At 41.7% G+C, this 25,409-nt stretch overlaps 1 protein-coding gene across 2 annotated transcripts in view; it reads left to right on the plus strand.

Moving 5' to 3' along the window:
• The window catches only part of LOC124286269 (bone morphogenetic protein 7-like), a 38,971-nt gene extending 16,266 nt beyond the window's left edge, over positions 1-22,705 (plus strand). The window contains exons 2-7 of one of the 2 annotated variants that reach the window (XM_046722616.1): positions 7,553-7,636; positions 12,725-12,914; positions 13,691-13,839; positions 14,863-15,042; positions 15,771-15,844; positions 21,495-22,705. In XM_046722616.1, the coding sequence (XP_046578572.1) occupies positions 7,553-7,636; positions 12,725-12,914; positions 13,691-13,839; positions 14,863-15,042; positions 15,771-15,844; positions 21,495-21,755 (938 nt within the window). In that variant the 3' untranslated portion in view covers positions 21,756-22,705. The remainder of the gene's footprint in view (positions 1-7,552; positions 7,637-12,724; positions 12,915-13,690; positions 13,840-14,862; positions 15,043-15,770; positions 15,845-21,494) is intronic. The other variant, XM_046722617.1, reaches the window with a different exon arrangement.
• Positions 22,706-25,409: the final 2,704 nt, after the last annotated feature.

Consider the following 25,409-nt stretch of genomic DNA (forward strand, 5'->3'; position numbering starts at 1 on the left):
AAACAACCTTGACCAGCTATCAAGTGCTTGGTTTCATTCAAGAGAGACAACTCCGTTAATCCTTTTTCATTAGTTTGTGAAGAGTTATCCCCCTTTGTTTACTTGCTAGCAGACGACATTTTCAGTGATCGTCAGTATGGATGATTTAGAGAAGTGGAAGTTGATTTTAGAGTTTTATAACAAGGACATCAAATCAGCTTAAGTGATTTCAAGTAGAACAGGCATCCCTTTGTCCACTGTTTATCGTGTTTTGAAAATATTGCAAATGGATATGGCATTGAGCACCAGGGAGGCACAGGTAGGCCCAGAGAAATTGACTGTCGGTGACAGGAGGCGGCATGGTATTCTTGTTTCTAAAAACAAACGAAGGACTTACGAAAACTTAAGGCTGGATATGATTGATAGAGGAACTGTGGCTCTCTGTAAGGAGACAATTAGAACTGAGCTGAATGCAATGGGTTGGCAGAAAAGTCGAGGAATTCCATCACCGATCATGAAACCTGAACAAAAGGAGCGAAGGTTGAACTGGTGCTTACAGCATAGAAATTTTAACTGGGACAATGTGATTTTCTCAGATGAAAGTTATGTGTGGCTGTTTCCTAATACATTGAGATTCTTGACCAAACAAACTGAAAAACCTTTGTATCAGCGTCCAAAGTACAGTCCGAAGTTTAACGTGTGGGGTGGCATATCTGTGTTAGGGGCAACGCCCCTCTGTGTATTTGAAGGGAATATGAACAGTGAGCGGTACACAGATATTCTCGAGGGACATTTACTTCCATCTGCTCACGTGTTATATGGAAATTTTGGATTTTCCAGCAGGACAACGACCCAAAACATCGTTCAAAGCATTCACAGGCCTGGTTTCGGACCCAAAATATGACATTATTAGATTGGCCAAGCTATAGCCCTGACCTAAATCCAATAGAAAATGTTTGGGGACTTATGAAGGAAAGTGTCAATAAGAAAAATCTGGCAAATATTGCTGAAATGAAAGAAGAGGTGGTCCGATATTGGGACAGCATGGACCACGACTTTCTAACTTCTTTGATCAGTAGTATGCCCCGCCGCATTGAAGCCTGCATTGCTGCCCGTGATGACTTGACAAAATACTAACTGTTCACCTGTCTTTGAATCTGCAGTTATGTTCTGCTAATATTCACATTTAATACGTGAGTAATGAGTGAACAAAATATATAAAATTACAATCTTAAATTCTCAGTAATTTCTGGTTGTACTGTGTATATACAGAATGTCACCTAAAAATCTCGTCATGTTTCTGTGGAACAGGTTCAACCTTGCCACTTTCCGGCACGCGGGTAGTTTCCGGCGATCGAGTCCATGCCCTTCTGGTGCTGTACTGGGATCCCCTGATCTGAAAGGACAGGAACATCTAATATTCACTTCGCTAATAGGTCCGTGAAGATCCCAGTTAGAATTGGCCAGGTTCGCTGACTTGGTTGGGACATAATATCGTATCCCAATTTCGTAGATCGATGCACATGCTGTTTTTCACTGGATTGCCTGGTCTTACAAACCACCGCCATATATTTGGAATATTGCTGGGTTCGGTGTTAAACAACAACGCTACCAACCAAATCAGTTCGTTATACGCATTTCGACTAAACTATACACACAAGCAAGAGGCTGGGACAAAAACACTGTTTCTTTCAATCGCAACATTACAGATTTAGCTGTTGACGTTTCAAAATGGCGTAAGGCGTGTCGAGGTTATGAAAGTTTGGACCTGTCACTATGCACGACTGGTCGGCTGGGACCAATAAGACATTGCAGAACGACTCGATAAACCTAAGGATTGAACTTTTGGCTTCATAACCTCATTTACAGTGAGTCATGGGTGTTTGGAAGGTTTGTTCGCGGAAATGAAGCAATGGCGGGAAAATGGCTGGACAGGCCATGTGAGCAGCCGACTCTCTGATATGCTGATACGGTGAGGTTGATGAACTAGGCTACCACCTTTTATAATCCCTCCCCTGTGTTGGGGATTTACCCCCGTGTCACCTGGCCCTCTGTACACCTGTGATGGGCTAGGGTTTCACCGTGTGCCCCTATCCGCCTGGATCGCGGGGAGTGAGAACGTTCAAGCACTAAGTAGACGAGTAATGAATCAGCTCTATATGCTGGATATCTTTGTGCGAAGCCGTTCTGGGCCAGCATCGCGAAACACTTGGGTCAACCCGGAATACAACACGGGGAATTATGTAGTCTAAACTATCAGGTGTTGGTCTCTTCTGACATTTAAGAAGGAATTTAGGTGAATTGTTGCCGTTTTATTGTCGGAATATACGACAGATCGTGTCACGAATTTACAAACGCGAGAGTTGATTTTGAACTCCGTGTCGACTGAGACCATATAATAACTTTACGTGGTTTCTTGTGCGTCGCTTAAAGCATGTCGTGTAACATGCACACAAAGTCTGCAGTTTTGAAACGTGTGCCATAAAAAAATATAACACCACAGGTTTCCCTCAGTCAGTCACAGAACGCGCACATTCAATTCATTCAACGGTGTCGGTGCCAACAGTTTTCTTACTCTGCCCTACTTCAAAGTAAATCCCGTAATGAACGTTTTCGGCCTTCTCGTTTCATGTCTTCTCGATTTCGTCGTAGCTGAGCCTCCGTGGCTGAAACCTATTGTCCTCCACCCCAGGTGCTAAACACTATTGATGTAACAGCATATTAGACCGTAAGATCTGGAGAGAGGCTTGTCAGCATTTTCATTTGACGGTTTTCGGCAATTGTCTCTGTGGACATCCCGCAACGGGGGACACACAGTCACCTCCATTCTGTAGTCGACATCGTTATTACACAACGCCCTTCCCTCCTGCTCCCCACCCCCTCTGTTACTAAACCTTGCATATCCTCACCCTCCTCCCTTCATAGAATACCTACGGCCCTCATCAGGAATGATTTAATGGACTGTGCATGAACTACTGAGGGGTTTCGCTGGCAAGATAACATCGTATCCAGCGGCCAGTGGAGAACCCTAAACTCTCGCAGGCTAAATGGCCTGGGAATTCTTTGTTACCGATGTGTACGTTACATCAAGGGGTGGTTTCAAAAATCAAAAGAGTTTAGTTTTACGCCGCACTCAGCAATATTCCAGCTATATGGCGGCGCCATAATAATCGATTCTGGACCAGACAATCCAGTGATCAACAGCATGAGCATCGATCTGCGCAAATGGGAACCGATGACATGTGTCAACCAAGTCAGCGAGCCTGACCACCCGATCCCGTTAGTCGCCTCTCACGACAAGCATGGGTTACTGAAGATACATGTAGGTAGGTCAAACCATTTTTCATTTGTTGTTATTCACATTTGACTAAAAGAAAGACATGTTTTGTGGTTTCCCAGATCGATCTTAGACCAGGCTGTCTGTACTGATGTAAAATTGGAACGTTTAACGCTGTGTTGGATCAATCGAAATACTTTGGTTAACACACTTTTAATTCAGAATAATGCGTCCGGCAGTATCAGGCTCACTTCCGTCGTCAAAATGAGACCAATATTTCTCGGCCATCTGTTAAGGGACCCTGACTATCGGTCACTTTTTTTCCCAGACACCAGGTGTCAAGTGTTGTAGAAGGCGACATATTATTTTATCCTCAAAGAGCAGGGTGTAATATTTCCAAAACATGACGTCGGGTTTTGACGAAAGGATGCGTGTGCAGGGAATGTTAAGTACAGTTGTCCTCAAGATTTGCATTTGCGGTATCGTCCGTAACGCCGAAGTCTGGGTTCGATTCCCCACATGGCTATAATGTGTAAAGCCCATTTCTGGTGTCCTCCGTTGTGGTATTGCTGGAAAACCCTGGCGTAAAACCATACTCACTCACTCTGTCAGTTGGCATACATTGATAGTAGTTACAGCATGCGAAGTTAGGTTTGGGTGCCCCACGCCATGATACGGCTAAAATATTGTTATTTGCGTAAAATGAAATTCACTCTCTCACTCACTGAGACACAACACGTTAATGGTCCATGTGTATTTTGATACGGTCCCTGTGTCGTAATAGCAAGCCTCATCACCCGTGTGTGGGCCGGCCCATACCATCTACAGATAACATCAGTTCCGTCTGCTGCTTGTTTGCGTAGAGTCAACAGCGTATGCCCCGAGACAGGACTTTGCAGAAAAATACCCTGATCAAGGGATGAAAATGTATTTGAATGTGTCTTATCCAGTCAATGCGATTCGTTTGTGGTTTTGACTTTCGGTTGATCCCCCATGTATGAAGCTGTAATGGTACTTTCGACCACACGTTTACGTCTTAATGAGCATGTACAAGTCTGTCTACCATACCCTACAGAATCAATACAAAATCAGTCCCCATTCTTGTTTAGAACGTGTATTAAGTCCAGGATGCAGTTGTACAAAACAATCTTAGCCCTACGAAGTCTTAAGTGTGTGAGTTTAGTTTTACGCCGCACACAGCAATATTCCAGCTATATGGCGGCGGTCTGTAAATAATCGAGTCTGGACCAGACAATCCAGTGATCAACAGCATGAGCATCGATCTGCACAATTGGGAACCGATGACCAATCAACCAAGTCAGCGAGCCTGACCACCCGATCCCGTTAGTCGCCTCTTACGACAAGCATAGTCGCCTTTTGTGGCAGGCATGGGTTGCTGAAGACCCATTCTACCCCGGATCTTCACGGGTTACGATGTCTTAAGTATACGTAAAGGTATGGGAGTTACGATAACCTTAGGGCGTAGATCGCTTTGTACAACGGCACCATGATTGGATCAGCCCTTGAAATGAAACATTGTTCCAGGACCCATTGGGGTTTTAGTTGGTTTGGTTTTGTAGACATATGTTTTTCAATACAAGTCAGTCCGTATTATTTCTGTGAATTTCAAGTACGTATTCCGGAAAATGTTTCACTCCTCATTCCAGCAACAACCAGGGACTTGATTTTTGTTGTTACTCTATGCGCAACGAATTCATAACGCGCACACATAGGGCTTCTTAAAATGGTTGCATGCGTACAAAGAATTGACTATTTCATTCTTGTGGTGATCATGTTGAGAGAATCTACATGAAGAATATTGTACCTAACAAAATATTTGCTCCAATAACAGGACCAGGTAACTAATTTCACATAGATACACAAACGTTGAGGTAGTCTTGGCGTGAAATTCCACGCGCCTTCTGTGTTGGCGCTGTACCACATCTAGACTAAGGCTTAGTCTCTGAATATATATAATTTGGATAGTAACAAACAAGCCCATTTATATTGAAAAGGAGCCCTAGGGAGACCAGAGATTCCTGAACCTGAGGAAATCTAGACTTGCTTTATTTAGGGCTTTAGCACTGCAGAGGGGGTTAGGCAGTAGGGAAAATAATGTTGTTCAGGGACTGTGAGACAGACTATACCACATCGTGCCTGGTTTCCGAAGACGGTGTGGTGCCTTCAAGTTCGTTACAGCTGAGTTGCATTCTCTTGACTTGACTCCATCATCAATACCCCATCAAGGCAGCCCGCTATGTCGGCACTTGTCTAAACTGTTTACACTCTGAAAGAGTTACCCCGCTTGTTATGCGATAGTTACGATATGGACCACCAGGGTAATAACACATGCATGCTGGGACTTACAGAGAGGGAACTGCGACCCCGCGGAAAGGTTGTGTTCCGCCTGTTGGTAACGCAATAACGTTGAAGCGAAGTACGAACACGTGAAGCTAATGTATATTGCCAGTTGGATACATGCTTGCACGTGTTGACTGCTGAAACACGTGGGCGGAATGGTGATGAGCGAGAGCATGTAACGCGATGTCGCTACACATAGTGAAACCTCGTTTGTACGGAAATTCCGCATTATGGAGTGTTACCTTTATTGTTTTATGTCGCACTCAACACTATTCACGCTTTTTAACGTCGATCTGTAAATAATCGAGTGGACAAAACAATTTAGTGATTGACGTTATGATCATCGATCTACAGAGTTGAGGCTTGATGCTTAAGTAGTTGACCCATCATTTCCGTAAGTCCCATCTGAAAACTAGCATGGGTTGCAGAAAGTCAGTTCGTAATTCGTTAATTGAAAGTGGCCCTCCGAGAAAGTGGGTTTCAGATTAGACGGTAAACTCCAAGAAACGTTTTGGATTTTGGAGATGTGTTTTGATGCACTTTGTCTTATTGCATTTTTCGGTCTTTGCGTACACTCCAGAATATACTCCAGAAACAGTAGAAAGCGTCGCACCCTACTGTCTGTTACTGGAGCTCTGTCGTGAAAAGCTACAGTATGAGTGAGTGAGTTTAGTATTTCGACGCTTATTCCAGCAATATCACGGTGGGGACACAAGAAATGGGCTTCTCACATTGTACCCATTCGGGGAATCAAACCCGGGACTTAGGCGTGAAGAGCGATCGCTTTAACCACTAGGCTACCCCACCACCCCTAAAAGCTACAGAGTGAGTGAGTTGGGTTTTACGCCTCTTTTAGCAATATTCCAGCAATATCACGGCGGGGGACACCATAAATGGGCTTCACACATTGTGCTCATGTGGGGATTCGAACCCGGGTCGTCAGCGTGACGAGCCGACGCTTTAACCATTAGGCTACCCCACCGCCCATAAAAAAGCTATACAGAAGATATCCATGTACAATTGTCGTGTCTCAAGCAGGTGTGTCTCTATATTTGAAACCTTGAAGAACACTGTAATGTTTGTAAACATTACCACACAGGGAACAGTTACCATAATCTGGAGTGACAGTTAGTATAGGGGTTAAAATACACAAAACCCCAGACCCATCAAAATAGTTGTACCTTTAAACAGGTTACCTTGTAATGATTTTGATGAAATTACTTGCAAAGGCGTTTCCTCTGGCGCGTGGGGCGGTGGGGTAGCCTGGTGGTTAAAGCGTTCGCTCGTCACGCCGAAGACCCGGGTTCGATTCCCCACATGGGTACAACGTGTGAAGCTCATTTCTGGTGTCCCCCGCCGTGATATTGCTGGAATATTGCTAAAAGCGGCGTAAAACCAAACTCACTCACTCACCCACTCCTCTGGCGCGTGCGCTGTTTATGTGTATGAAAGATCCAGATACTGTTTTGCATATTTTGTTTCATGTCTTTTGCTTAAGTGATCGATACATTTCATTCAGCATGTTTCATTTCAGCTTAACATATATTATCATTGCGGCTCAAGTGTTGCCTAGCCGTGCTCTTATTTGATAGTTGGTGCGCTCATATCCTTTATATGCGCTAGGCTAAATCGGAACACCACAATCAGGTAAAACAGTTCCTTGTTCTTAGGACAATTCACATACAGAAAGCGTTGGATTAATGCAGTACCGCTATGCAACGGCTTCAACGGGTTAAAGCGTTCGCTCGTCACGCCGAAGACCCGGGTTCGATTCCCCACATGGGTTCAATGTGTGAAGCCTATTTCTGGTGTCCCCCGCCGTGATATTGCTGGAATATTGCTAAAAGCGGCGTAAAACTAAACTCACTCACTTACTCAGTTAGATGTATGTAGTGTATGGCAGTGACAGTTGAAATTGTGCCTGTTCTTATTCAGAAGGAAGAGTTCGTAAACTTGCGAGATGCCCGCGCCAACGTAACCGGTCCGAGCACGGATACGCATCACTTTGTCGGAGATCAGGTATTCTGCATGTAGTGAAGTGCGCCTATCAACACGCTAGCTGGTGTAGATATCATCCTCGTGAGTCGAGGGCGTGTGATGTATTGTCAGTTGTTTCAGCAGGTCTTGACGTCATTAGAAAGTTGGAATTAGATTTGCTGCTGCGATGTCCCTGTTGAAATGTTTCATTAGCCTAACCACATTTGCGTTTCTGTCCGCATGTATATTCACTTGCATCTGCTAACACTGTTAAGTTAACACTGTGACGTATGATTGTACGGGAGTACGTCCCAATACGTTATATGTGACGCTGCTGCATGGATATGAAACTGACACACGCTTGCAATTATTTTCTAACCTTTCACCTCGCAACTTCTAAAATGTTTCCAACACCAACATGTCCAGTAGAAACAGGTGTCCGGACGTCCAAAGGTGGCTCGGCGGAGTTGCGTCCCCTGGGAGCCCTGTAACTGATGGTTCTCTTCCCAGATTCGCCACGATTGTGATTATTGGTTTGTCAGCACCATGAAATCATGTACACACCGGTGTTAAACCAAACACACCCAAGGGTTTACATATTGCTATATTGTTTGTTTTAATTAATATCCAGCTGTAGACAGCGTTAGAAATTAACGTCGGTCCTTAGGTCCGAAGCCGACTAAAAACCACTCGGACCCGCAGCTTTTGTTTTCTGCAGGTCCTTAAGGCCGACAGCTTTTTCATCCCTAATAATTATGAGTATTATTTCCATATTAAAATATAGGGCCTACACATTCTGATCAGAACTTTTTTTTATGGTTCTGGGTCCTTAAGGCCTACATCTTTTCAGGGAATGGGCAAACACTGGCTGTAGAACTTCTGAGTACAATAGGTATCGTCGAATGTATCCTAGAAGGGGGCAGTAAAGTGGTTGAGGCATTGACGCTTAACCTAGAACGCCCTGGTTTGGTTCCACATACTGGTGTATGTGTGACAACCAGGGTGGATTTAGCTTAAAGTATAAATAGTTTACAGTTGCTGTTTTTTATTCTTTCAAAAAAGAAATATAAACATGTTTGCATATCACCCACTCACTATTTTAAATCGAGTGGCGCAACACAGTGACATAACTGAGGTGGAATTAGACTAACGCTTAGTCTCTGAATATATACCATCCCCAAAAAAGAAACGCATAGGCGTTTTGTATTTTTAAAAATCTATGAATTACCTATTGTGTTCAAACATTCGTCAAAATATGTAACAAAAGTGTCGATTACATGATTTTATACAATTGCACAAGTGAGAAATCGACTTTACCTGAAAATGTTGAATTTGAGATTTCTTACAAGGATTAAAAACGCATCGCAACAACGCAACAAAATTCACCTTCCAGTTGAAATTGTGCAGCAAAGATCATGCTCTGCCTGGCTATAAAAATCTAGATTACTTACGGAAATCGGCATTCGTTTTGAAGGAGTTTCAAGGTCAAAGCACTACGCCACGTCTTGACGCTGCGACACGGAACATCGCCATTGAAAGAATGCACGCTGGAGATTACCAATCTTCTGTTGCCAGGCGTCTGAATGTTAGTCTGAGCACGATATCACGGCTTGCAGCTCGTTACAACCAAACAGGTATAACAAATGACCGTCCCCGTACTGACAGACCTCGAGTCACCACTGCAGCCCAAGATCGGTACATCCGGGTACTACATTTGCGTGATCGTACTGCCACGGGTGAGAGCACAGCAGCCAGTGTGCCTGGACTTCGGAGGATATCCGGTCAAACTGTAGGGAACAGGTTGAGAGAGATTGGACTGAGAGCCAGGAGACCCGACGTCGGGACCGTGCTACGTCGTCACCATCGCGCTCAGCGTCTCTGTTATCTACAAGTATCCACTTGGTTGTATAGACATTACCTTCTTCTAAACTGGTGTAAAAATTCATGCACTAAAGTCTATTTGTGGACGAGTTATACAGGTTTGAAAATACAACATTTTCGCAACAGATTTCTGGCCTATGCGTTTCTTTTTTGGGATAGTATACATAATTTTGACAGTAACAAACAAACCCATTTAAACTGAAAAGGAGCCCCGGGGAGACCAGAGATTCAGAACCTGAGGAAATCTAGACTTGCTTCATTTGGGGCTTTAGCTTTGCAGAGTGTTCAAGGCAGTAGGGAGAATAATATGGTTCAGGGACTGTGAGAAAGGCTAAGGTGGAATTTGTGACCCGTGTATGCATAACAGTACTATATTTAAGGGCAGTAACAGAATGTGAAGAACTCTAAGCTGAATAATAAGATCCGGTATATACTAATAAGGCTGCCACCTATTACGTTATGCACTCACTACAGGTTGACAGAACACCGATGACTGAGACATTGGATTCGTGACAGAACAAAGATGACTGAAAAATGAGATGGGTGACTGACGACAGTTAGATAATTGAGAAATAAGATGGGTGACTAAGAACAAAGTTATATGACTCAGAAATGAGATGGGTGACTTGGAACACGGTCAGATGACTCAGAAATGAGATTGGGTGACTTGGAACACGTTTAGATGACTCAGAAATGAGATGGGTGACTTGGAACACGGTCAGATGACTCAGAAATGAGATGGGTGACTTGGAACACGGTTAGATGACTCAGAAATGAGATGGGTGATTTGGAACACGGTTAGATGACTCAGAAATGAGATGGTGACTTGGAACACGGTTAGATGACTCAGAAATGAGATGGGTGACTTGGAACACGGTCAGATGACTCAGAAATGAGATGGGTGATTTGGAACACGGTTAGATGACTCAGAAATGAGATGGTGACTTGGAACACGGTTAGATGACTCAGAAATGAGATGGGTGACTGAGGACACGGTTAGATGACTGGGAAATGAGATTGGTGACTGAGAACACGGTTAGATGACTGAGAAATGAGATGGGTGACTTGGAACACGTTTAGATGACTGAGAAATGAGCTGGGTGGCCTGGAACACTGTTAGATGACTGGGACATTGGATTCGTGACTGGGAACACAGATGGCTGAGACATTGGATTCGTGACTGACACCACAGTTAGGCGACTGTGACATTGGATGCGTGTCTGAGCAGGTTCATTGATAAAAGAAATGGGTGACAAAGAATCCAAATTGACGACTGAGACAAGAGATGGGTGCTTGAGTATACAGATTATGGCTGACAACAGAAATAGGCGACGGGCAATACAGATGATGACAGGAGGACTACAGATCTCTGCGAATACAAATTGAGAATTCCATGTACACCCTCCCTAATGACTGGGACAGGTGTCTGCTAGTAAATGTCTGCTACCGACTCTAACTGAAAACCTATGTGCTGGTTAAACGTCGCTGCCAGGAGCTTGAACCATTGATCATGTACGATGGCGCTGCGCCAGAGTTAGCGAAAGAGGCCGCTTACTAACCATGTTCGCGAATAGTCCCGTCTCAAGCTGTCGTTGTGATGCATCAAGGCTGAATAAAATCCGCTTGAAAACAACAAAACTGACTTTAATTAATTTAGATTTGCTAGTTAAATAAACAATATAAAATAAGATGTAAAACTGGTTTTTAACTACCTCAAAATTGATGTTCGGACCATAGGTTTCCTAAATGTTTCCTGCCTTTGGAGGCGGGATGGTGCCACTGTCTGAAACCATTATCTACGGAGATCATGGAGATGATATGTTAAGATCCGCAGAAGATACTATCATCGACCTTGGTGGTACTTTACTTCTGCCCAGAGTATACCCTACTACGTAGATGGAAGTATTTTGTACCAGGGGTTGAACAGTACCATTGCCCGACTCCCGGGTCGAGTGGAATTCTCAGGTCGGTCCACATTAAACTTCACCGTGGTACAGCAGTGAAATGTTTTGATCTATGTATTTTGATGATGAAATAAAAATGCAATTGCTACCAATTGATAAAGATTATTTGCAAAAGAAACCAAATTGTTAATTGTGGTCAAGTGTCCAGTGTACTCTTGAAAAACAATTCAACCCCTGTGTACGTAGATGATACGTACATTTACGTACGTATGAGTATTTACGTATTACTCAGGGGAAGGTATTATCAACTGTCGAATTATCGACTCGTTAGATGTAACCTTTTGGCTTGATTAATGACGAATATTTTAATTTCAAACGTAATATGTGTTTTTAAGTACTATCTAAACATTAAATGAAGTAAGTATTCTTCACTCATTTTCAGTTTTAATGTTGATAGTTTTACAGTTTGAAAATATTTTCAGTCACTTTTGAAAATACAGTAAATATAGAAAAGATGCAAAACATTTCAATTAATGTTGGCCCTGGGTCTGTCAGCACTTCCGGGTATGTCAGCACTTCCGGGTATGTCCTCACCAATGTGCTTCGAACATCCGTCAATGTCTTCCGCAACCCTTAGTTGTAAAAGGCAAATTACGGTATCGGGCGTCAGGCTGCGTTGATGCAAGTCATCATATCACGATAACGTAGACCGATGTTCGTGACGTCAGTCCCTGCATTGTCCGTTCCAGACGCAATTATTTACAGATCATCGATAACACTAAAACACCAATGTGTTTTAAGGTCTATGACCGTTTCTCCCAAAGCTTGCAGGTCGTGGTGTAACTGTAAAACTGTTGGAAACGTTGAACCTAAGTCACTCACTTAACTATTGTAATGTCAGAGATGCAGCTCTCTTACTTTAACAACTGGCGTAACACAACGTAACACATCTATTACAGGGTGGGACATCTAAAGGCTTTTAATCCTCGCTCTTGTACATCACAAGCCAGGAAGCTTAACGTGTTATGTTCGCATGAAAGGGTACTCCAAATACCATCAATTATAGACGTTTGTGCCGCTTGGGAAGGCTATTAAGACTGTTTTATCCAGTTAAAATTTTATTTTGAAGTCGTTCTGTCGCTAATCCTCATCTGCCTCAAAGAAAGCTTTCCATTTATGAACTCACAGAACATTTTCATGACGTTATTTTTGACAGAACATTCTTGTGTATCATAGCAAGATTTAGTTACAATCTTATAACAATTATTACATGCCCCAAAATGAAACGGCTAATTACCTTACTGCACTTTATAATGGAATTATTTGATGTATTTTCTGTTCACAGCTAACAAATTTTCCCACCTGCGCCATGAACGTGACAGAACGTTCTACTTTGACTTCAGCGAGGTGGCTGTCGGCGAACACGTGTCTGGATCTGAACTCCGGCTTTATAAAGAACGTGCACACAGGTCGCACTTCCGGCACCAAGACTTCCACATCGAGTTGTTCCGAATGAAGCAGGGTCGTGACCCCGAGTAAGTAGATCTTACAGATTAGTGACCTGACTCACCGAGATTCGACACCACCACCCCACCCCCTGGTTTACCATGATAAAATGCGATATATGGCCACACTCCCTAATTAATACCTTGAAATGTAAATATTTGTTATCACATTTTGAGATCTGTTGTTGCCTTGTATGTTTCGGACCCGTGAAGGTCGGGCTAGAATGGGTGTTAAGCAATTCGTTCTTGTCACAAAAGACGTTAAAATATGGTACTTGTGGTCCCTGCCTGGCGCTAGGCATTAATGGGTACAACAAGGACTGGTCGGCTCGGAGTCAGTATAATGTGTCTGAGTAGGGTATTCATGCTTCACTGCGGCATGGTATCTCAGTGGGCTAGCACTCTAAAACCAGCTTCAGTCTGGGCTAGTACAAGCAGCCGCACATACACATACACACGCATGCACGTCGTCATATGAGCGAAATATTCTCATGCACGACGTTAAACCCAAATTCACCTCACCTCACCAGTTGTGTAAATCTATGGTCACGATGTCAGTTAAGGGGATGTCTGATGCAGACTCGATTATTTACAGATCGACGTCATATACCTGGAATAAAGGAAATGCAGCGATACCCAGTAAACAAGCAGATGTAATTTTCTTCAAATTGCGCTGTTTGGGGGTCAATCACATAAGAAATGCCGATATTGGAGATGGGATAAACAAAACAAAAGCACCTATCCTAGTGAACTTATTGTCGGTTTGTTTAAGCCAAAAGTACATTCTCTGAACGTTATTATTGCAGAGATAAAGTTTTGGAATCAGAACTAAATACTACCATAAAGGGAGATTACCGAGGATGGCTTCGTTTGAACGTGACCGGGGCGGCTGAGAAGTGGACACGGAACCCTGGTTCAAACCTCGGCCTGTACATGAAGATTACCGGAGCTAGAGGTAAGTTGTATGTATGTGGACAGCAAGTTCGTGCTACACTAATCCGATACATGAAGCATTTTGTTCCAGTGTAGCAATCTCAAAACCAGGGTGTGGATACGCGGCATTTGATTGGCTAACCAAGTTGAACCGTAAACAAACAGGCTACGCCCTCTGGCGGAGTTTTGCATCCTGAATATCTGATAATAGAAAGGGCAGAGTTTGTGTTGCATTAAACTGCAGAACGACGTCCCTGATTCCGTGGTGTTTGTCTACGTGTTATTGTCAGCGTTAATCAGTCTGTAAAGATAATATTATTGACGTATTTATAATTCACTTCAGTACCTATTTGTTTGCGTTTAGGGCAGCATTGTTTTAATGTAAATTACAAAATCTTTATTTTTTTCATATGTACATCAGAAAAGACAAAAATAACATCTGCAACTTTGATTCGGCTGTATTTTGGCTATTTAGGTGTGGCTATCTGAAAAGGAGAAAAAGACCTGTTTTAAAAAAAGCTAATATATTCTGTTTTCTACAACCAAAACATGTTTTGTCAAATTTGCAGATTTTGAATCCATAGCACACATTGTACTGCAAGCAAAAGCAGCAGAGAACAACAACGAAACGCAGGAGAGAACACCTAATAGATTGAATCAGATGTTACTCTCACAAAGTTGTATATTAATAAATTATATGAAAAAAAAAAGAATGTTAATACCTAGCACTTTGTTTTCTTGTGAATTTTCACTCGTCCCCTGCCTTCACCCTTCATCTCAGCACTAGCACTTAAAGGAAGCAGTTGAATGGGCAGTTGGTAGTTCCTGAGTTGAGTCGGCAAAAACAAAGAAACCTTTCCCTATTTTGGAGTCGGCGGCCAAATTACAGTCGGTCGGGTGATGAGAAAGACAGAAATAAAAATATTGCCCTTATATAGTCATAAACGTAAAATCGGTGTGCATACGTTGTGTAAATTTGTTTCGCTAATTTATAAAGTTTGTACACGGATATATAATTCAGTTCTGAGTTATGTTAATATTTCAGGTCAGGATGTGGACCCAAGACCTATTGGAATAGTCGGCCGACGGGGCTCCACGGCCAAACAGCCGTTTCTGGTCGGGTATTTCCGGATGGATACCGAACTGCACGAACGACGTCGACGATCCGCTCGTCGGCGAAGTCGCCAAGACGTCACATACGCCGATCAACCTTCCTATCCCGGCAGTAAGTTGTAACAAGTGTTATGTGTTTTTCCGTTTCAGTACTCGACTTCTAAGATGAACAGATGTCATAAATGTTTAAGACCACGGCCCCGTAAAATGTTAATAACAATGTCTTGTTATCAGTAGGACCAGAACTAACGACAAATTACTAGTATTTGGACCAAAATATTGAAATGTCAAACCTGTCTACTGAGGTTGATGCCTGCAGACTCTGTATCGCATCGCATCGCATCGCACCGCATCACATCGCATCGCATCAGTGCATTAACTATGCAGAATGTGTAAGCGACAGATAGAAATAGATATTTCCCGAGTTATTGTTCCACAACTGGCCTCAAAGCAAGGTGAGTTCACACTTCAAAACAGTTCCGTCAGACAGACGGAAATGGACGGAATTTGTGTGGTTGTTATTTTATCACCTCCCGAGACTTCTTGTTACCTTATAGAGTGTAGATACGTCTATAAAGTTTGCATGAGCCTTTTAGATCACCTGACCTCGTGGTGAATTTGACACAGGCTGAATTGTCAATATGGCCGTTACGAGAGCCACATAGACCAACATAAATTCAGCCATTTTGTTTTCAAGGTGCAGTTCGTAGTCAGTCGCAGCTTATGTGTTCCGTAGAGCGCGATGTTTTGACAATGCATTTAAGTTCTATCAATTCCAACCTGCATTTACTGACTCTAGATGAAGTGTGAAGTGAAAGGGTATGTATTGTTACATTTCAGACTTCCCAAGGTTCCAGCGAAAGGCCTGTCAACGCAGGACTCTGTATGTGAGCTTCAGGGACCTTGGATGGCAGGTGCGTTAGTTGGCCTTGGTTTGTTTCTTCCGATTTGTTAGTCCAAAGTGATGAAAAGAAGATGATTGTAAAAGTAATGATTTCAGAATGATACTTTAAATGTTATTACCGAAGCCTTGTTTCTCCCGTTGTTCATGTATTGCCCTGGAATACCATGGACATTCAATGAGTTTTTACAGATTAGGAGGTCATCGAGAGTATTTTACTTGTTGTTACGTTGGTAGTGATTCTTGTGCACCTGATGGTCATTTTTGTAGGAGCTGGTCAGACTCGCTGACTTGGTTGACACGTCATCGGTTCCCAATTGCGCAGATCGATGCTCATGCCGTTCATCACTGGATTGTCTGGTCCAGACTCGATTATTTACAGACCGCCACCATATTGCTGAGTGCGGCGTAAAACTAAACTCGCTCACTCGCTCAATTGTGTAGGAGCCGATGAAACTTTAGCTAGAATGGTTATTGTTTGAACAGGACAACTGTTTGTCATGGATCGCAGTAACACTCCTGTAGGGATTACTGGTCAGTATAGGCTACCAGTAACTTATGATTTTCATGACAACTGAGGGGCAGTGGGGTAGCCTAATGGTTAAAGCGTTCGCTCGTCACGCCGAAGACCCGGGTTCGATTCCACACATGGATACAATGTGTGAAGCTCATTTCTGGTGTCCCCCGCCGTGATATTGCTGGAATATTGCTAAAAGCGGCGTAAAAACAAACTCACTCACTCACTCATGACAACTGATCAAGCGCTCAGGCTCTGGGACTTAGCTGATTGCCCATCAACCAACTTGTTCCTTGCTGTTGCTGATTCTCTTCACCTGCTGCCGGTATTACTAACCTGTGTACAACAACGTTTACGTAATACTCTATGCAGTCCCATTCTCAATACTACATCCCCACCCGATACACAGACCATGTCGGAGTGTAAGTTGGGTGAGTGAGTGAGTTGGGTTTAAGGCTGTTTCAAGGGCATTCCAGTCAGACATACATTGTAGCATTCAGGTCGATTTTGATGTAGGACAGGACCGTCACGTTAACCACTTTGATGAAACACAGATGATGCTGACAAACCTCGAAACGTAATTGTCGTACTCGGGACTCGACCCAATCGTTCTTCTGTGACCAAGGGAGGCAACCCTGTGTCACTCTTGCCCCAGTTGAGTTAGAATGTTACAACGTGACTGTGTAATCCCAAAATGATAGAAAAGGGACAATTAATAGCTGAGGTTTAACAAGACAGTCAGCATTTAGTATGAATCGCTATTTAACAGCAGCGTGAGTGACAGCAGTTAATCACTTCTATCAATTTAACATGGCTGATGTCATGCTGTGTCGTGAGGTGTTATGCTAACATCTACCATGGCCTGCCGCCCCTATCGATTCCTCGGCTGTACAACCTTCCGGGGTGTTTACTTAAACTGCCGCCGTTTTACTGTTTTGCAAATAATATTAGAAACGCCAAGAAATAATTTCATTCCTGACTTGGCTGGGGCAGTTTCGACCGAGTCTGACGTAACCTAATGGGCCATCTATCATGTTGGATCAATACTATGCAGCGCCAGTAACTTCCAACCTGGGTGCGCCAAGTGCTTATGAAATGAGTTATGGCGGAGAGACTTAGTCAGTTGTCAGAACGTGCTCAATTTGTCATTCCTCGCCGCTCTCTGCGTCTCGTGCTTTTAAGCATGAGCTAATCTCAAAGAAAACTAATATTCTCTGAATGTTTGAAAAGTCGCTGTTTAGATTTTAACGTGAGGCTGTTTCGTTTGTTGAAGTAGTGGGGTTCCTTTGAAAACAGCATGCCCGGTGGTATCCATTTACAGGACGTGAAGTATGTGAATTGTGAAAACTGGAATGTTTGGGGCAACAAGGTCGTACCACAGGGCGTGGACATATGTGGACGCAGTGGGTTTGTTGCAAATTGGATGTGGACACATGCTTACACATATGCAGTGAAAATGATTATCTGGTGATATAACTTGGCTGATTATAGTTGTGATAAAACCTGAGATTATGGTAGTGATGAAACGTGTGATTATAGTAGAGATGAAACGTGTGATTATAGTAGTGATGAAACCTGAGATTATAGTAGTGATAAAACCTGAGATGATAGTAGTGATGAAACCTGAGATTATAGTTGTGATAAAACCTGAGATTATGGTAGTGATGAAACGTGTGATTATAGTAGTGATAAAACCTGAGATGATAGTAGTGATGATGATAAAACCTGAGATTATAGTAGTGATAAAACCTGAGATTATAGTTGTGATAAAACATGAGATTATAGTAGTGATGAAAGTAGTGATGAAACCTGAGATTATGGTAAACGTGATTATAGTAGTGATGAAAACTGAGATTATAGTAGTGATGAAACCTGAGATTATGGTAGTGATGAAACGTGTGATAATAGTAGTGATAAAACATGCGTGATTATAGTAGTGATAAAACGTGACTGACTGACTGACTGACTGACTGACTGAGTTTGGTTTTACACCGCTTTTATCAATATCCCAGCAACATCACGGCGGGGGACACCAGAAATGGGCTTCACACATTGTACCCATGTGGGGATTCAAACCCAGGTCTTTTGCGTGACGAGCCAACACTTTAACCATTAGGCTACCCCACCGCCTTGATAAAACGTGAGATGATAGTAGTGATAAAACGTGTGATTATAGTACTGATAAAACGTGAGATTATAGTAGTGATAAAACCTTAGATTATAGTGGTTATAAAACCAGAGATGATAAAACCTGAGATTATAGTAGTGATAAAACCTGAGATTATAGTAGTGATAAAACCAGAGATTATAGTAGTGATAAAACCTGAGATTATAATAGTGATAAAACCTGAGATTATAGTAGTGATAAAACGTGAGATTATAGTAGTGATAAAACCTGAGATTATAGTAGTGATAAAACCTGAGATTATAGTAGTGATGAAACCTGAGATTATAGTAGTGATAAAACGTGTGATTATAGTAGTGATGAAACATGCGTGATTATAGTAGTGATGAAACCTGAGATTATAGTAGTGATAAAACGTGAGATTATAGTAGTGATAAAACCTGAGATGATAGTAGTGATGAAACGTGAGATTATAGTAGTGATGAAACCTGTGATTATAGTAGTGATAAAACCTGAGATTATGGTAGTGATGAAACGTGTGATAATAGTAGTTATAAAACGTGCGTGATTATAGTAGTGATGAAACCTGAGATTATGGTAGTGATGAAACGTGTGATAATAGTACTGATAAAACATGCGTGATTATAGTAGTGATAAAACCTGAGATGATGGTACTGATGAAACGTGAGATTATAGTAGTGATAAAACCCGAGATTATAGTTGTGATGAAACCTGAGATTATGGTAGTGATTAAACCTGAGATGATAGTAGTGATAAAACGTGTGATTATAGTAGTGCTAAAACGTGACTGACTGACTGAGTTTGGTTTTACGCCGCTTTTAGCAATATCCCAGCAACATCACGGCGGGGGACACCAGAAATGGGCTTCACACATTGTACCCATGTGGGGATTCGAACCTGGGTCTTCCGCGTGACGAGCCAACGCTTTAACCATTAGGCTACCCCACCGCCCCGATAAAACGTGAGATGATAGTAGTGATAAAAAGTGTGATTATAGTAGTGATAAAACCTGAGATTATAGTAGTGATAAAACCTGAGATTATAGTAGTGATAAAACCTGAGATTATAGTAGTGATAAAACCTGAGATTATAGTAGTGATAAAACCTGAGATTAGTGATAGAACCAGAGATTATAGTAGTGATAAAACCTGAGATTATAGTAGTGATAAAACGTGTGATTATAGTGGTGATAAAACCTGAGATTATAGTAGTGATAAACGTGTGATTATAGTAGTGATAAAACCCGAGATTATAGTAGTGATAAAACGTGTGATTATAGTAGTGATGAAACGTGTGATAATAGAAGTGATAAAACATGCGTGATTATAGTAGTGATAAAACCTGCGATTATAGTAGTGATAAAACCTGAGATTATAGTAGTGATAAAACGCGATTATAGTAGTGATAAAACCGTGATTATTATGATAAAACGTTATAGTAGTGATAAAACCTGAGATTATAGTAGTGATAACACGTGTGATTAGTAGTGATAGTCATGTGTAATGTGTAATTATGAAAATAGCAATTAGAGTAATGTCTTATTTAAGTAGTGCAATAATAACAATATTGTGGGCATCATAATATTAATCATTATTATTGGTATTGTAATATTTAAGTAATGGAGTCGTAGAAATAGAATGGTGACAAGAAATTGTTGAAGTTGTGTGAGAGAAGAAACTGCAAGATATATACATATTACCCTTTGTTCTTTTTGTTTGAATTACGGCAAAACGTTCCTACATCCTCTCCAGTAGGACTGTTGGCATCTTTATTCGCCCAGCACCTGGCGCCGCTATCATGAAATAGGTGTATTCGCGCGCAGTGTTCCGAGCAGGTGCATGTGTCATTTCAGTGCAACTCCATACCAACCGATAAACGAATCATTTGCTGCTAATGTATTAGTTCAAAGATTGAGATCGGATGTGTTGACTGAGATAGCACCCCTTTACCTATATTTTTGGACCGTTTGGCTTTGAAGTTCGGTCTTCAGAAGACAAGGAATTAGGAATTGTTTACTATATGCATCATTATCTAGACTATCTTTTGAAATGTAAATAGTTTTAGAAATTATCTTGTAATAGATAGTGACGGAATTTAGACTTGCCAAGCTGTTGCAAGGACACTTGTGATATGTTTAAGGTAGGTCTGTGAGAAATTAATTCTCATTTTGCGCTTCAACACAGTCGAACCAGATTGGCATAATGTGTTTCACCCTACGCAATAACGCACGCACACAGGCACACACACCAATATTCTCAAGTCTGTCTCACTCACACAAGTATGTATACCGCACGATACTTAGCACAGACACATTTTCAACAGCCTCTCCGTACGAACATAGTCCATGTTATTGAGTTATGTATACTCCCCATCAAAAGTTTAGACACTTTTGTAAATGTAGCCACTTTCTTCAGTCAACTGTTCTAAACTAGATTTTGCAAAGTATTCCATGCTGTTTAAAGGGACTGTTTATACATGAACTGGTGTATTGAAAAACAAATTCGTAACGTTGAAAAGATTATTGTCATGAGTTCAGTAAATAATGAAACTCAGTGAAAATTGGCGAATTCTTAACAAAACTTTACACCAAAACGCAGCTGTTCACATGCACGATATTTGCACATACTTTTAAATAATTTGATGCATGATCCTCGTGCTATTCATCTGCAAAAGGTTTGCAGTTTGTTCCCCAAGCTAGTGGATAAATTCATCTTCAATGTAATCATATGTATGTATGTATGTATGTATGTATGTATGTAACATATAGTAAGTGCTTTAAGTGAGTTTAAACTTTTGATGGGTAGTATATAATGTTAGAACAGACTGACTGACTGAGTTTGGTTTTACGCCGCTTTTAGCAATATTCCAGCAACATCACGGCGGTATAATGTTAGAAAAGGTGGATGAGTGAGTAAGTGATAAATATATATATTGGCACTGTATTGCGCATTATTAAGCTGCAGCATGGCACTGTTGTTGATTCTAAATGATATTTTTCAGGACTGGATTATCGCCCCTGATGGCTACTCCGCGTTCTACTGCGACGGAGAATGTGCCTTCCCCCTCGGAGCTCACATGAACGCAACTAACCACGCCATTGTTCAGACTCTAGTACATCTCATGGACCCGTTCATGGCACCGAAACCTTGCTGTGCTCCCACCAAGCTGACGGCAATATCCGTCTTATACTTCGACCATAACTCAAACGTAGTGCTTAAAAAATACAAGGGGATGATAGTGAAGGCATGTGGGTGTCACTGAGATACGAGACGCTGGTGTACACTCACATGGGCCCCATGGTGTTCAAAGCTTTCTCTGTGTGCATAAAACTCGATGTCTGCGGATGCCGTTCAAGAGGACAACGTGACCTTTTGATAGCATCTATCGATCCGTGGATGAAGATACGAGAAAGCCAATTCCACCAGCAAAACTGCCGCCAATTTGATAATTCAAATCCATGGCTGACGGCCGATTATTAAAACACGCCAATATGTAACAGATTTTCAGTTTCAAGATAAAAACAATCGGCTTCAGAGACCGTTGAACGTAGATGGAAACCATCATGTTCCAAGTTTCACAGAACACAATCAGCGCTTTGCCCAGACTGCGACCGGGCGTATGACATAAGAACGTCAGTCTTGTTTGATCCTAGCAATTGAGGAACATGGCTTGCTTTTATAGCCAAAGAACGACATGTTGGACATGTTAAGCAAACGTCCAACAAAATGGCCGTTGTCGTGGAATTCCAAAGAACATGCTGAAGACTCGTTGCAAAGAGGGCTACTACATCCTCTGTAGATCCCGTCTGTTCTATGATGGCTGGTGTAGTGTCGACTAGAACACGGTGATTCCTCGGAATATAGAACATGGCATATTCCAACGAGACAACCGTTCATGGTACTTACATTTACCCTGCTTCGACATTGATGTTCTGTACGTTGCGCAGAACAGAGACATACCGACAAAAGGGGCTATTTTCTATTGAAAGATACAGATTGTTGACATTTTGTATGGACACGTGGGTAGATTTGAATGGCGTATTAACAGGTATGAAAATAAGTGTAAAATGATATTTTCTCAGTCTCTCAAGGCATTGTATATTTAGTTGATTCAGTTTGAAGATAATGTGTATGGAGTGTTTTGTAATGTAATACAGTCAAACAACGATGTGTCGAAGTCACGGTTGTATCGAAGTAAAGGTGTGGTCCCAGCGTATTTCTGCTTCGGTGATCTATGAATACACAATACCATTTAGAAAGTGGTCAAATGTAACGTATGTTATATTTGGGATTACTCTTTCTCAGTAAAGTACAGATTTTAGTACTTTTTGTTGAGTCCCATCCGGGATTTTAACCCACACTCTCAGAGTCAGGATCGATGCTCATGTTGTTGATCACAGGATTGTCTGGTCCAGACTCGATTATTTACAGACCGCCGCCATATAGCTGGAATATTGCTGCGTGCGGCGAGTCAGGCACCTAATCGCCAGCTTCGATGGCCATTTGGCGTTTTACCGAACTTCGGATAACTCGAAGAATTTATGTAACTTCGACACAATGGTGTGTGACTGTAGAACTCCAAAACAAGGGTGGGCGTTCATGTATCGTATCCCATCATGACAAAATGTATCGTTAACGCCACGATGTATGTACAGTCGTTATAGGTGTTCATATGTTGGTATATGATAAAGGTAGAACTATATGTCACGTGCCGCTTGTCGCGTCTGAATGATGGACACCGCATACAGACTCGGATAAAATAAACTGAGACGTCCAATACTTAGACGCCTGCTTAGTACGGTTCTACTCAACGTTTGGTAAGAATACATAATTATAGTACATAATGCCACGAATGAAGGACGCTCACCGCCACGAGTATTTAAGATGAATCTGAACATGTATCCGTTCCATTGCAATATAACGTATATTAGTCGTAAAACAAAATACAATTTTGGATATGACCAGTGGGACTATCCCCAGCAGTTAGTCCCATTCAGTCCAACCTGAATGCTTTATGTATTCTTGCCACAGAGCGAGCAGCATATACCTTAGTTTATTGAAAAACACATTCGTTCAGTTTCCATTTCCTCAAAGGCTTTGAGATGTACATTCGATTATATGGTTTGACGGGTGACTTTTTACTTGAATCTCTTCTAACAAAATTTACACATCTTAGGATAACTGTAAATCTACTTTGAATTATGTTTTACAGAAGAAAAGATAAAAGTAACATATTTCCTTGGATGAAGGGAAATATCTATCTATATGTCAAATCTAGAAGAGGTATAGTGTAATGGATTTCCCGAAACTTAATCGACATTATTTTTCCAGGCACATGGGAACTTTGAGAATTTCCACATAAGAGTAATACATGAAATAAGTCATTCTATAAGATGTTAATACGGATATACAATTTTCATAATTATTGAATGCTGGAATTACCCATACATCAAACAAAAGTTGATGGCGCTTTGGTCTACTTTTAGTTTCAGTTCAACAAGTATTTTATGGAAACTGAATCGGAAGAATGTATAGACAGGTGACACTGACAGCTTACTTGGTCAAGGTCTTCTGTGGGAAATATGTGTATTGTGATGGACAGACCCCCAGCATCATTTCAGCGATCAATTAGAACACTTCAGTTTTTTGTAAATATATTGCTTGAAATAGTGTTATGATCATTATATGGCTGAACCATTCTTCTGGAATATGCATCTTTATGTTTCATTATAAGTAAGTGCAATTTCTTTTCTAATTGTATATATTTATTATCCTGCAGAAATCTTGGCTTAAGTGGTGGATAAAGAAGACATTTGCATGATGAAGTACGGTTTAAACTGTGAATTGTTCAATATTTGCAGGTATCGTTTGTGTTGGAATCGTGCTTACCGTCAGTCAACGTGGTTTTTATCCAAACTGAAACACACAAAAAAATCAATTTATTAACTGAAATACTTTTACTGTCTTACTGGTGAAATGTCATGCGACCTCAATTGGAAAGACATAACGGTATGAGTCACAATTCGCGAGAATGTTATGGATTTCCTTACAGCTGATATAAAATATTGATAGTTTGGTGAAACATAGGTCGTTCTCAGCCACTGCCTCGCTTTGACGCACCATGATGCTGATACTGCAGCTCTGGAAAGAATTAATATTGATCGATGACCAGGCTGCAGGGTTTGGGTGGCCATGTGGTCAAAGGGTTCGTTCGTCGCGCCAATGCATCAGGTTGGATCCCCCCTCGGGCTCATTGTATGAAGGCATTTCTGGATAGCCCGCCCTGATCGCGATAGTTGTGATATTGTTGCTAAATACGGCGTAAAACAACTTACTATTAATTGAAACGGACCGATCAGTTTATTACCTTGTTGAATCCGAAGGTATTTTGATTTTGACTGTTTAACTTTGATGATGCCGTTCAAAGTCAATTTGGAAACATTTCCTCCCCTTCTTTTTGCTACAGTTGGGTAGACTGGTGGCTAAAGGTTCGCTCGCCACGTCCAAATCCCTGGTCCTATTCCCGACGTGCATACCATGATTGAGGCCCATAACGTGCTCTGGAATATTGGTTAAACCACTCTCGCTTACTTATTAATTATGGGATGTAATTATTATAAGGAGACAAAGATACGGGCGGTGGGATAGCCTTGTGGTTAAAGCGTTCGCTCATCACGCCAAAGATCCGGGTTCGATTCCCCACATGGGTACAATGTGTGAAGCCAATTTCTGGTGTCCCCCGCCGTGATATTGCTGGAATATTGCTAAAAGCGGCGTTAAACCAAACTCACTCACTCACACACTCACACACTGGAATACTGAACAGCTTAAGAAGCAAATTGTTGAGTAATGGCTGACAAATCAAAATTAAATCTGCTTCCGATTTTCTCAGTAACAGGTCACTGGTCGGTCCGTG

Source organism: Haliotis rubra, unplaced genomic scaffold, assembly GCF_003918875.1.
Source record: "Haliotis rubra isolate DU_JTF1 unplaced genomic scaffold, ASM391887v1 Scf38, whole genome shotgun sequence".
NCBI lineage: Eukaryota > Metazoa > Mollusca > Gastropoda > Lepetellida > Haliotidae > Haliotis > Haliotis rubra.